At 41.1% G+C, this 12,500-nt stretch overlaps 2 protein-coding genes across 4 annotated transcripts in view; one reads left to right on the top strand and one right to left on the bottom strand.

The window, feature by feature from the left end:
* The window catches only part of LOC113824133 (zinc finger protein 585A), a 9,870-nt gene extending 4,593 nt beyond the window's left edge, over nucleotides 1–5,277 (top strand). For both annotated transcript variants that reach the window (XM_027376880.2, XM_027376881.2), the window contains exons 2-5: nucleotides 1–2,152; nucleotides 2,566–2,690; nucleotides 2,828–2,945; nucleotides 3,435–5,277. The exon at nucleotides 1–2,152 is cut by the window's left edge and continues 623 nt beyond it. In XM_027376880.2, the coding sequence (XP_027232681.2) occupies nucleotides 1–2,152; nucleotides 2,566–2,690; nucleotides 2,828–2,945; nucleotides 3,435–4,022 (2,983 nt within the window). In that variant the 3' untranslated portion in view covers nucleotides 4,023–5,277. The remainder of the gene's footprint in view (nucleotides 2,153–2,565; nucleotides 2,691–2,827; nucleotides 2,946–3,434) is intronic.
* Nucleotides 5,278–5,862: 585 nt separating this feature from the next.
* Nucleotides 5,863–12,500, bottom strand: part of Ced-12 (engulfment and cell motility Ced-12) — a 15,516-nt gene continuing 8,878 nt past the window's right edge. For both annotated transcript variants that reach the window (XM_070139383.1, XM_070139384.1), the window contains exons 9-16: nucleotides 11,809–11,969; nucleotides 10,817–10,922; nucleotides 9,851–9,996; nucleotides 9,532–9,705; nucleotides 9,262–9,364; nucleotides 8,813–8,991; nucleotides 8,242–8,378; nucleotides 5,863–7,855 (exon numbers count right to left, since the gene is read on the bottom strand). In XM_070139383.1, coding sequence (XP_069995484.1) covers nucleotides 7,692–7,855; nucleotides 8,242–8,378; nucleotides 8,813–8,991; nucleotides 9,262–9,364; nucleotides 9,532–9,705; nucleotides 9,851–9,996; nucleotides 10,817–10,922; nucleotides 11,809–11,969 — 1,170 coding nt within the window. In that variant the 3' untranslated portion in view covers nucleotides 5,863–7,691. The remainder of the gene's footprint in view (nucleotides 7,856–8,241; nucleotides 8,379–8,812; nucleotides 8,992–9,261; nucleotides 9,365–9,531; nucleotides 9,706–9,850; nucleotides 9,997–10,816; nucleotides 10,923–11,808; nucleotides 11,970–12,500) is intronic.

The raw sequence follows: 12,500 nt of genomic DNA, 5'->3' as shown, positions 1-12,500 counted from the left end.
GCACCTGGAGCACGCTTACGGGGACCTCGTGCTCGTGGGCGGCGGCAGTGGGGCCGCCGACGTGGGCGGGGCGGCGGCCGCGGGAGGGACTCGCCTCGAGGACGGCGACGGAGGCGCTGACGAGGGCCGGCGCCCGGACGAGGAGGTCCTCCTGCTGAGCGTGGCGCCCATCAAGCTCGAGGAGCAAGACGGCGGCGCCGCCCTCGCCTTGCCCGCGCCCGCGCGCTCCGCCCCCAGCCACGTGCGAGACTCACGCCCTTCCGCCGCCCTGGAGGAGAGCGTGAGTGCGGGGCGCGGGCGTCGCGAGGGCGGGCGGCAGGAAGCCCGGCTGCCGGAGGACGAGGCGGGCACGATCGAGGCGCGGCTGGCCACAAGGGACTCCCTGCTTCCGCCGCGGAGGAACCGGCGCTGCGGGAACCCCGGCGGCCTCACGTGCCCCGTGTGCCGCACGCAGTTCAAGTCGGGACGCCAGTACCATGGGCACCTGCACGTGCACCGCGGCCACGGCGTGTGGCAGTGCGATATGTGCGAGCACACGAGTGACACGGCCGTGGCGCTGAGCCTGCACAAGAGCGAGGCGCACCACGAGGCCCGCCCCTACAAGTGCCCGCACTGCGCCCTCTCCTTCCCCAAGAGCCTCATGCTAGAGGACCACGTGCGCTCCGTGCACAACAAGGAGCGCCCCTACACCTGTTCTTTCTGCACCAAGGGCTTCTACCGCCCGCACGACCTCAAGATGCACCTCAACCTCCACCTGGGCATCAAGAGCAACGTGTGCCACGTCTGTGGCCGCCAGTTCAGCCACCCCTCCAACCTGATCCGGCACCAGCGCCTGCACACCGGCATCAAGCCCTACGTGTGCTTCACCTGCGGCAAGCGCTTCACGCAAGTCACGCTGCTGCACCAGCACCGCGCCAGCCACCAGCCGGGGGCAGGCGTGTGTCCCCTGTGCCCGGCGACCTTCCGCAGCGCCGCCGGCCTCAGGAAGCACTCCAAGCTCGAGCACAAGAAGCCCATGACGCTGCAGGAGGCGGCGCGCATCATCCGCGGGCAGCGCACCTCCACGGGGCGGAGCTACTACTGCCAGGTGTGCGGCGCGCAGTTCTCCATCAAGTCCGAGCTAAAGGCGCACGAGCAGCAGGAGCACGGCGACAGCACGGAGCACAGGTGCGCCTCGTGCAACAAGGTGTTCTCGACCGCCGAGGTCAAGTCACACACGTGTCTCACGGCGGAGGAGGAGGAGCGGAGGAATCGCCTGCTGGGGCCGCAGGAGCTGAGCACCTCCGCCGCCCTCACCTCCATCACTGCAACGCCCGTGAACGCTCACCCCGTCGCCAAAGAGGACATCGAGGGCGAGGAGGAGGAGGAGGAGGAGGAGGAGTACCTGGTGGTGCACATCGAGGGCGAGAGGGTGTCCTACGTGGTCAAGAAGGGGACCAAGAGCTCGCGCAACAAGGTGCTGGAGATCGACGCGGCGCGGCCGGACGCGCTGAGCGAGGACGACTTTCCGCGCGCCATGCTGTCCGAAAAGACCATCATGATCAACGTGCAGGACCGGCCCGGCCTCCTGCAGGACGGCCAGACCATGATGTCCCTCCCGCCGGAGATAGAGGAAGGCGAGAGCGCTCCGGCGGGACTCGGCGGCGGCGAGGACTCGGCTTCAGGGCTGGACCACATGGATGCCGACAAGGCCGCCCTGCCCCTCGCCAGCATCAAATTGGAGCCGCAGACGGAGGACGACCTCGACCAGATGACGCTGCCGGACAAGGCCCTGCTGCCCATCGTCTCCCTGGACACGCTGTCGCCGCCGGCCAAGGTCTCGCGTAAGCCGGGCCTCCGTCCCATCTCGGCCAAGAAGAGCCGCAACATCGCTCTCAAGGGCGAGTGCGACGACCTCAACCTGGACGAAGACACGAAGGTCGGCGGCGGCGGCGGCGCGGGGGCGGTCGCGCCGCTTACCTGTCGCAACTGCGGGAAGGTTTTCCAGAAGCGGTGGAACTTCCAGCAGCACATCGCCACCCACGACGCGTCCCTCCACAAGTACAAGTGTGACACCTGCGGACACACCTTCGCCTACCGCTCCACCCTCAACAAGCACGTCCTCAAGCACCGCTCGCCGCCGCAGCTGCATCCCTGCCAACTCTGCAAGAAGGTCAGTCCTACGTGGTTTCCTTTTTAGGGCGGTTTATGGCAGGATAACATAAACATCTCATGGAAGTAGTGTTGGTCAGATGATATGTCATGTCAACAGCAATTGTAGTAACTGTGTACTTAGTTTTCAAGACTGGAAAGTCACATGAATAGGCAGTGAACCAAATAGTGATAAAGCTAGGAATGTATATATATATATATATATATATATATATATATATATATATATATATATATATATATATGTGTGTGTGTGTGTGTGTGTGTGTGTGTGTGTGTGTGTGTGTGTGTGTGTGTGTGTGTGTGTGTGTGTGTGTGTGTGTGTGTGTGTGTGTGTAATATATAAACACCTACATATAATGTAAAAGAACATAACACCAAACGACAACGAAATGATTCCGTCCCTCCCGACAGACGTACAAGCGGCCGGCCTCCCTCAAGCAACACCACAAGCGCGAGCACATGCAGCAGCGGCCGTATGTGTGCGAGTTGTGTGGGAAAGACTTCTTCGGGAAGAGCGACTTCAAATATCACATGCGGTAGGTGGGGAGGTTTTGTGTGTGTGTGTGTGTGTGTGTGTATTTTTATTTCCTTGTTTTTTTCGTCTATACGTAGGGGAAGAAAGATTTCCCAACACAGTAAAAGTTTCCCCTCCTTACACACGGGTTGCTTGCAGGATCCACAAGAAGGAACAGCCGTACATGTGCTTCGCGTGCGGCCGCGAGTTCTCCCACCTGAGCCACCTGCACCGCCACGAGAGGATCCACACAGGGGAACGCCCCCACAAGTGCCCTGTGAGTCTTTGTCTCCCCTTTGGGCGAAGGATCTTTTTTTTTGCCAAGGTTATCTAGGGTTTTGGTTAGCTTTTTCCGGATGGTTGATCTTTCATTTTTTGTCTTTCCGAGTGTCATTAGTTGTTTTCTCCTGGATAACCCCACCCACGCCTCTGTCTGTCTCTGTGTTTGTTGTTTCTGTCCCTCTGTAATTCTGATATTTTCTCTCTCTCTCTCTCTCTCTCTCTCTCTCTCTCTCTCTCTCTCTCTCTCTCTCTCTCTCTCTCTCTCTCTCTCTCTCTCTCTCTCTCTCTCTCTCTCTCTCTCTCTCTCTCTCACATAAATATCCATGGTCATAAACAAAAATTTGAAGAAAATACATTTTTGTTTAGTACGTTCACATGCCCATAGAAAAATCTTTTTATTGTACTCTTCCATGATTTTAATTAGTTCATATTGATGTATCAGTTTAGAAGTTATTTTTCAAACATGTCTCCCACTCCTTCCCAGTACTGCCCGAAGAAGTTTATCCAGCTGGTGACGCTGAAGATCCACCTGAAGAAGCACGAGAAGCTGGCTCCCGAAGAGCTGAAGCCTGCAGACGAGGGCTTGCGAGGGAAGGAGGAAGTGAGTCTCAACCTGGGCCTAGGGGAGGAGCTGGTGGGCGAGCAGGCCAACCTCGTGGCTGCCATGGACGAGAGCCTGTGCAACCCCTCCAGTGCTACGAGTCTAGGCGTGTCCAGTGCCAATGCCATCACCACCAGTGCTTCCACCATAAGCGCGAGCATTGCCGCCTCACAGGGCAGTGCGGAAGGCGAGGAGGAGAACAGCGGGGCTCTTGGTGTACATACGAACTCAGACCTTGGGCTGGAGAGGGCACTCAGCACCAACGCCGCCGCCCTCTTAGCCAACACTTCGGCCAGCGCCCCGAGGCTGACCATGGACGGATTCCCGCCGGGGACAGTTATCCTTGCCCAGGGAGGGCTGGAGGATGCAGAGGGAGGAGGCCAGTTCAGCGGAGGCCATACTGCAGTTGTAGCGGGAGTCAATGGAGACTGTATTGCTATTTTTGTGCAAGACGCCAATGCCATCAGTTAATTCATGTGATATATACTCTCTTTCAAATGGTCTGTTCAGTTGTTGATGTTTGTAATTATATTGTGTATGAATCCCATTTTGTACTTATGAAACTGAGAAGAAAAGAGTTGACTATTTGTATATGTTTGCATCTTACAGAGATAGATTGCTGATACTCTGTTTATTGGGATTTCAGTGATTTTATATTGATATACTAATTTAAGTTATTTTTCAAACTTGTCTACATTGTGCGTTGTAATATTGTATTTATTAAATAATACATAATGAAAGTGAAATGATCTGGGGGGAAAGGTAATTATGCAAACTATGATATCCATATCTTTGATAGCCCTCAGTTATTTGATTTAAAAACCTCAATATGCAATAACTACCATTAATTCCATAAAAGATAAGGAGGGGAATTTATGCTGAACAGGTGAATAAAGCAGGGAGAGGAAGAGTAAGGAAATGGGTTATTTTCCTTTATTGCTTCTTTGTACCTTGTAGAAGTAATAAAGTAAAAAGGCCCTAACGTAATCATGTGTCTCTGCGTTCCCCCTTGTTTTATTCTTATGGAAAATAACGAATCTGATATTGCTCATTTTTACTCAGTACGTGTATCATTGTTTATTACTTTGTTATTGCCTCCTTCCATCCGTCCTATTTTGGAAGTTTATCATATGGTGCTTTTATTCTTGCATTCTTGATTTTATTTGTGAATATGGGGTTTATGTTCTTAATAATTAAAAGCTTTTCTCTTCTGTGCCTGTGAGGTGCATGTGGCATTTATCTGTGAAGGTATTCAACCAAGGACACCCCTCATTTACTTGATATAAACGCTTTTATACAAATTTAGATTAGGATCAACAAGATTTCTAACTTCATTCTCTTCCCAATCGATTGTGGATTTTTTTCCTTCTGTAATTCTATGAATGTAGAAGAGTAAACATGATGCCTCCAAACACACACATCCCATTTCATGTTATTGAGAGTTCTTGGAATTTTTGTCTCGCACTTCTATGCAAAGCAAGATGGCTTCATATGATAACCTCAGTGATAAGTTAAGTGATTAAGGCTTCCAGGTACTTACACCATCTTCATTTTTATTTATTATAATTTTCCTTTTCATCATCTCTTCTTGTATCTTCGTGATATCAGGCCATTGCAATGACAATCTTTGATATGTTCATATTGAATGTGTAGTGTTGCATGGCCAATACAAATTTGTACAATTGTGAATATTTTCTTCTTTTGTAAATAAAGTGTACAGAATATCTACTCGTATTTTAAAATTCTCCTAAACTGCTAATAAATAGAAACTTCTGTATATTGTATTTCATGAGTTTTACCACTACAAGTTTCATATGTGTGAAAACCCAGAGCAAATTTATTATGTATATATGAAACAAGTGTTAGGCAGTCAAGAATGAATTTGTGGACTGATCCCGTCTCCAACAGTGCCAAAACAGCAAGTTTGGAGACCACTTTTAAAGTAAAAAAAATAAAAGTTAAATCCCAGATGCTTTTAGTATATCTAAATGAAATTGTCATAGACTTTCTGGAAAAAAAGGAAATCTTAAGTGAAAAGCTCATCTTTTTCACGCCAAGTTAGTTAAGTCTTTTTCATTGTTCCTTTTTTTCTATCCCAAATCTACAATACCTAAAAGTAAAGGATGTGTAGCTTGCATCCATCTTGAAAAATGTCACTGAATTTGCCTAGATTAACATATATGCCACACCTAATTATGTACAAACAGGAATATTTAGAATTAAATCAAGGCCTTGCTTCATAATCTAACCATATATACACCAAAATTAAGATGTTAAGAAAAAATATTTTGGGTATAAATGAGTTAATAACTAAAGCATTGTTGATTTTATTATTCAGTAACAAAAAATACTGAAACATGTAATCGAAATGCATTGATCTGACCTTATAAAAAAATCAATAATCACATACACAATTCACATAAATCAAAACTATTTATTAACATATAAAGTAGCCATAATTTGAAATTTAGAAACAAAAAGATTTAATATCTTTAACAAACATAATATTTAATTAACGTACATAAAAAACATGCAATGTATAATTGAAAGATCTGATTCAACTTAAACAACTAATTGTTCACACAGACAAGTAATCTTAGGAATTATACTAATAAATACAAGTAGATTTGGCACAGGGTCAACATTTGTATACATAAAATAAATATGTGTATAAATGTATATACATACATATATGCACATATATATATATATATATATATATATATATATATATATATATATTTATATATATATATATATTTATATATATATATATATATACAAACTGAGTAAGAGGAACAATATTATTGAGGAGAGAGGTCATATACAGTAGATATACATAGGAAGTTCAATGCTTATGAATGCAACTAATTCTATCATATAAATATGGCCATGCCACACAAACTTTCACACAAACATACAAACACATACAAGCTCTGGCAAACACACACATACATATAAGCATAAGCATGACATCACAAAAGCACATACGATCAAAGAAACGTCCACACAAACATACACTCTCACACACACACAGGAAAGCAACCAGATACTTACAACCACAGACATTCATAGATACAAACCTAGATGACCAGGAACAAGCAGAGAAAAAAGGGGAATTAGAAAAAAAAAGAAAATGAGAAGAACAACAACAAAAGGAAGAAGATAAAATAAAAGAAGATCAGGGAGAGAGAGAGAGAAAAAAAATCTTTCATGATTCTTAATTGCACTACTTGACACTAGACTTCATGACACTAGATGCATGATATGTGACCCAGGTGGGAATAATAATAGCACTTTATTAGACTAGGGAAAGCATGCACCACTACAACTGAAGACAGGAGTACAAAGAGGAATATCTCTGAGTACAAAAATGTGTTATTAAGTGACTGGGTGTGTGGGTTAATGTGACAGAGCATGTGTTTGTGACAGTGTGTGTGTGTGCAAGTGCATGTACGAAGATGTATATATATATGTACATCTCTGTATGCTGATGTGTAGATGTTGGTGCAACATTATAATACATTGTGGAATGACCTTAGTCTTTTCACGAAAAAAAAAAAAATTAATGAACAAGGCAAAACAGTAATCGCTTCACTGCCGAAGCCAAAAATTTAATTCTCCATATAATTACAATAATTTCATGATTATTTTCCTTTGAATATTTTACCTAACACATGTGTCACAAGGACAAATTTTCAGAAGTTAATTTAAGGAAAGTATCTCAATACCATAACTACTTTTTATGAATGCAAGACTGAGCATATCCCATACTAATGATACCCTGACCTTGCCAACAGGTGGATATGACAACAGTCCGTCACAGGAATTGTGTCTGATTGTTGTTTCAATATCACAAATTTCAAATCAAAATATAAAACAAAGCAAAATTCCCTCAGCTAGTTTCTTCACCACCATTTTACAAAAAATATCTTACATGTGATCAGAGGAAATCACTAATACCAAGTCCTACTGGTATTACTGAGGGACTTTGTGCTGATGATGTGTCCAGTTCCACACAGGACAAAGACATTCTAAAAGACACTCTACCCTCATCACTTAATAATGCTGCTTTACAACAATAGCTTTCACCTCAAGCAGACCTTAGTTTCCAAAGGTAGCTTTAGCCTCAAGCCTGCCTCAGTTCAGCTGGTAACAGAAGTTGTAATTTGGAGGAGGAGGAGGAATGGGAGGCTCCTGCTGTGGTATGGTGACCCCCTCAGCATCAAGGAGGCGCAGTTTGATCTCCATGTTTAGTAGCATCTCCAGGTCCCTGTTGGCAGCAACACTGGGCATTCTCTGACCTGCAACAGGGAGATCATTCCAATATTTTAGATTGCTTTCAGTATCCAATAAAATCTCAATATGTAGAAAGTTATGAATGAGAATAAATATCTTCACTACCTTCATGTATTTCTGACAAAGATATATTCGAAACCAATCAAATACATCTCTTGTATTATGAAGATATTCATTCTCATTCATACCTTTTTACATTTGTCAACATGACTATGGTTCAAAGTCTCAATATCTGAATGATAACTCAAAGAATAGACAAGGTGTTCAAAACGCATATCAGAATTTCTGAATACGACACAAATTCAATATAATCTTGAAAAAATAGGGTGAAAAATAAATTGGAATAATAAGTGGATATACAAAATGATATAATGATGCACATAATACTTACGCAGTAGGGCATTTACCCCATCTATCCAGTAATTATATATGGTTTCCTCTGGAGCAACAAAGTCTAAGCTGTTTGTTTCGTTGACATTATTGCTTTCAAGAATAAGGGAGAAGGCTAATTGTGAAGAACTTTTTTTTCTGTAAAAAAAAAATTCAAGGTAAAATTTATAATTTTGTAAGGTAATACAGAAAAACTATCTCTCATTATTTCTTTCTAATCTAATGAGACAGACAGACAGTTAGACAGACAGACACACACACACCCAGACAGACACACACATGCACACACACACTCTCTCTCTCTCTCTCTCCCTGCCCTCTCTCCCCCCCCTCCCCCCCTTGTCTCTCTCCCTCTCCCTCTCCCTCTCTCTCTCTCTCTCTCCCTCTCCCCCTCTTCCCCCCTCCCTCTCCCTCTTTCACATAAACACACAAAAATACCCAACCACACACACAAACACTGACATAGATTCCTTCCCTTTGCACACAAAGAGTCCTACAAAAAATACAAAACAAACAGAGAAACACACTCACCCACAAATGCACCCAAAATACACAAAGCCACAGACACTCACCCTGTCCTATCCTTCATGTGCGGGCACTCCTTCCCCGTCACAATGCCCTTGAGGTCCACTATGCTGATCTTCTTAGTCAGCTCATCTATGCTTGGCACAGTCTTCTCATCACAGTCATCGTAGTAGAAGAACTTATGGTTGGGCGACAGCCGGCAGTACCAGAACTTGTCCTTTGCTCGCTACAGGGAAGGGGAAAAAAAGGCAATCATGTGTGATTCAGAGCTTTTGAAGATGATGAAGAGGAAGATGCAGATGAGATAGAAGTGGACATATAGGAGGAAGAGGAGGAGGAGGAGGAAGAAGACGAAAAGGAAGTAGAGGAGAATGGGGAGGAGGAGGAACAGTAGAGAGGAGATAGTTTGAGAGTGGAGGAATATCTAACAAACATAATTTAAAAATCTCTCAAACATTTACAAAAGCGATAGCATTAACCATTAAGAGTTACTCACCATGCCTCTGCCATATCTAAACCTGGTACCCTCCACTAGGAACCTTAGACGATGTTGCTGGATCAGTTCAAGGATTTCCGGCTCCAGCTGCTTTCTCAACTCCCTGTGGAAGATCAACGACTGATTACAAAACTGAATAAATGAAACACATCAAAATTTAAATTTTTGGAAAGGTTCATCCTCTGAAATTACAATCATCAACTTGCAGTTGATTTCTTATTATTTACTATGCGTCCAACTATAACGTAAAGCCTGATAAATTTTACGTACTTGATGGGAGGAGCCTGCATCTCCTGCTCCTCATTATTGATCCGCTCTTGCTGCCAGAGCTCAGCAATTTCCGCGTATGTGAGACTGTTGATCTTGACACGGAACTTGTCCAGGGTTGAAGGTAGTTCATTGTTTGTGCGAGTGATCTGGTCCCGCACGACACTCAATACTTTACTGTAACAAATAAATAATAAAAAGTTTAAAAAAGGAAATAAATAAAATCTTTCAAATTCTCTTATTCTACCTCCTTATCCCTTTCTTCTTCCTAATCACATTCACACATTCATAACTAAGACTTTCCATCCAAAAGCACTCTTACCTGAAGTCTTCAGTCGTTGCCTTCATTTCTTTCCACGTTTTATTTAACAACACAATGCAGATGGAGAAGAGCTCCTCGAAGGCATGATCATGCGAGAAAAACATGGGATGGAAGGTCTGCCCTTGCTCCGTTGGGACCTCACCAATCTGGATAAAATGGACATCAATTCAGATTCATGGACAAAGCAGAACAGATTTACAATTCCTTTGTATAAGCAGATTACATTTAAATCCTTGAACAAAGCACTCTTGATTTATATTCTTAAATTCAAAAATTTATATACATAGTTTTGAACTACTATAAAACTATTTATATAATATAAAGTCAATTAGTTTTCAACAAAAAATAAGTGCTAAACTACATTCTAACTTCAATACTGATTCAATCTACACTTTATATTTTTTATCTAGACATACAAAATGGATTGTATATAAGCTGAACAGATTTTACTTTGTCTGTTATAAAAGGATACAAAAATTAACATTAAGAAACCATTACATTTTGATTCTACAAATGGATCAAACACACACACAAACATACAATTTAACATGCACACACAATCATAAAAAAAAGTTTATATATACATATATATACATATATATACATATATACACATATATATACATATATATACATATATACATATATATACATATATATACATATATATACATATATATACATATATACACATATATACACATATATACACATATATACACATATATACACATATATACACATATATATATATATATATATATATACATATATATACATATATATACATATATACATATATACATATATATACATATATATACATATATATACATATATACATATATACATATATACATATATACATATATACATATATACATATATATATATATATATATATATATATATATATATATATATATATATATATATATATAAAAAGCCATATAATATGCAGCTCACCTTCAATATCTCGCAGAGGAGTTTTGTAAGTTCAATGCTGGCTCGTCCAAAGGGGCATTCATGGGAGTCAGCTCGATAACAGTTCTCCAAAACTAGCTTGGCATATCTGTGAAAAAATGGGAAAGGGAAGATTAGGTTGGCTTTCCAATACAGTCTTTCAAAACGGCTTTACTAGTTACATAATAATAGAGGATATATCTAGCTTGATATTTGGTTTTATTTGTTTCTGCTTAGTTTATATTTGTTGCAAAACAAAATATCAATAATAATAATAATAATAATAATAATAATAATAATAATAATAATAATAATAATAATAATAATAATAATAATAATAATAATAATAATAATAATAATAATAATAACAATAATAATAACAATAATAATAACAATAATAATAATAACAAAAATGAAAATGATAAACTGGCTTTATTAAAACATTATGTCCTTAACTTTGATCAGAATATGGGACATTAATCTTCTTAGCTTATCAACCCTAGGTACATGCACTGACCACTGTAATTTTGTCAATATTGTTTCACAGGCAAAGAGATAATCATTATAGTACACTAAATCTTAGAAAGGCAAAAATTGAGAACTCAAAATGAACACTCGAGGATTTAGATTCCTTGTGTCGCCTCTTTATTCTAATCGCCCGACTTTTTATATTTTTGCTTACATATGTTTGGATTTTAAAATTTATATACAATATTTTCATTGCCTGTTTTAAAATGTGCTGCCTTCATTGTCATATTATTATTCTGTACCTTAATCTCTGTGCTTTCAATTTTTCACATTATTGCACAGAACAACTGGCCTGATCTTAAACTACAGACACATATTAGAAAGAGAAAATGAAGAAGAAAAAGGAGAAGAACAAGGAAAAAGAGTACAAAGAGATACAAGATAAAGGGGATGGAGAATAAGAGCAAGAAAATAAAAATACAAAAAAGATAGAAAGAAAAAGAAGCAAAACCATCTGCAATACCCACTGATCCGAGTGATTCCTGGCAAAAAATATCATGTTGTCCAGAGCCAGCATGCCAGGCGGGGTTTCCATGAAGTCTTGTGCAGGATTGATGTCATTGCGGAAACCCAGTTTCTTGTACTCCTTTTTGTACTCTGGCCTCCTGGTGGTCACGTTATTACTGCACTGTTAAATGAACAATTTGAATTGAACATTTCTTATCAAGCAATTCATGTGCCCTATAAGTGCAAAAAGAAAATAGTAAGACACCTTTTGCATTTGAATTGAATATGAATCAACTTCTATTGTCTATACACATAAACTAAATAGTTCAAAATGGAATCTTAATCCTAATCCTAATTCATCTAGCACTGATGTCAGTATGTCAAACATATTAGGGAATATACAGTTTCTCAAAGATTTGTTTTCCAGCCTTAATTGCTTTATTTGAAAGCATAATTCCTACTGATACTTTTCATTAATATTGTCAACATCTGCATTTGATAATGCTATAAAAATACAAATGTAATTAATGCTATTTTGGGTGGAAACTCAAGTAAAGGCCATACTTTGTGAATTCAAGACCATGGTATCATTCAGGTTTCCATCATCATTTGAAAATCAAAAACAATTTTCTGCTTCTACCCCCTGTAAATCTGATTCAAAATCACACTGCTTTTAGCAACATTCAACACACATCCCTTTACAGTCTTTTTG

Source organism: Penaeus vannamei, chromosome 25 (genome assembly GCF_042767895.1).
Source record: "Penaeus vannamei isolate JL-2024 chromosome 25, ASM4276789v1, whole genome shotgun sequence".
Taxonomy (NCBI): Eukaryota; Metazoa; Arthropoda; class Malacostraca; order Decapoda; family Penaeidae; genus Penaeus; species Penaeus vannamei.
This window is presented reverse-complemented; position numbering and strand designations above follow the sequence as displayed.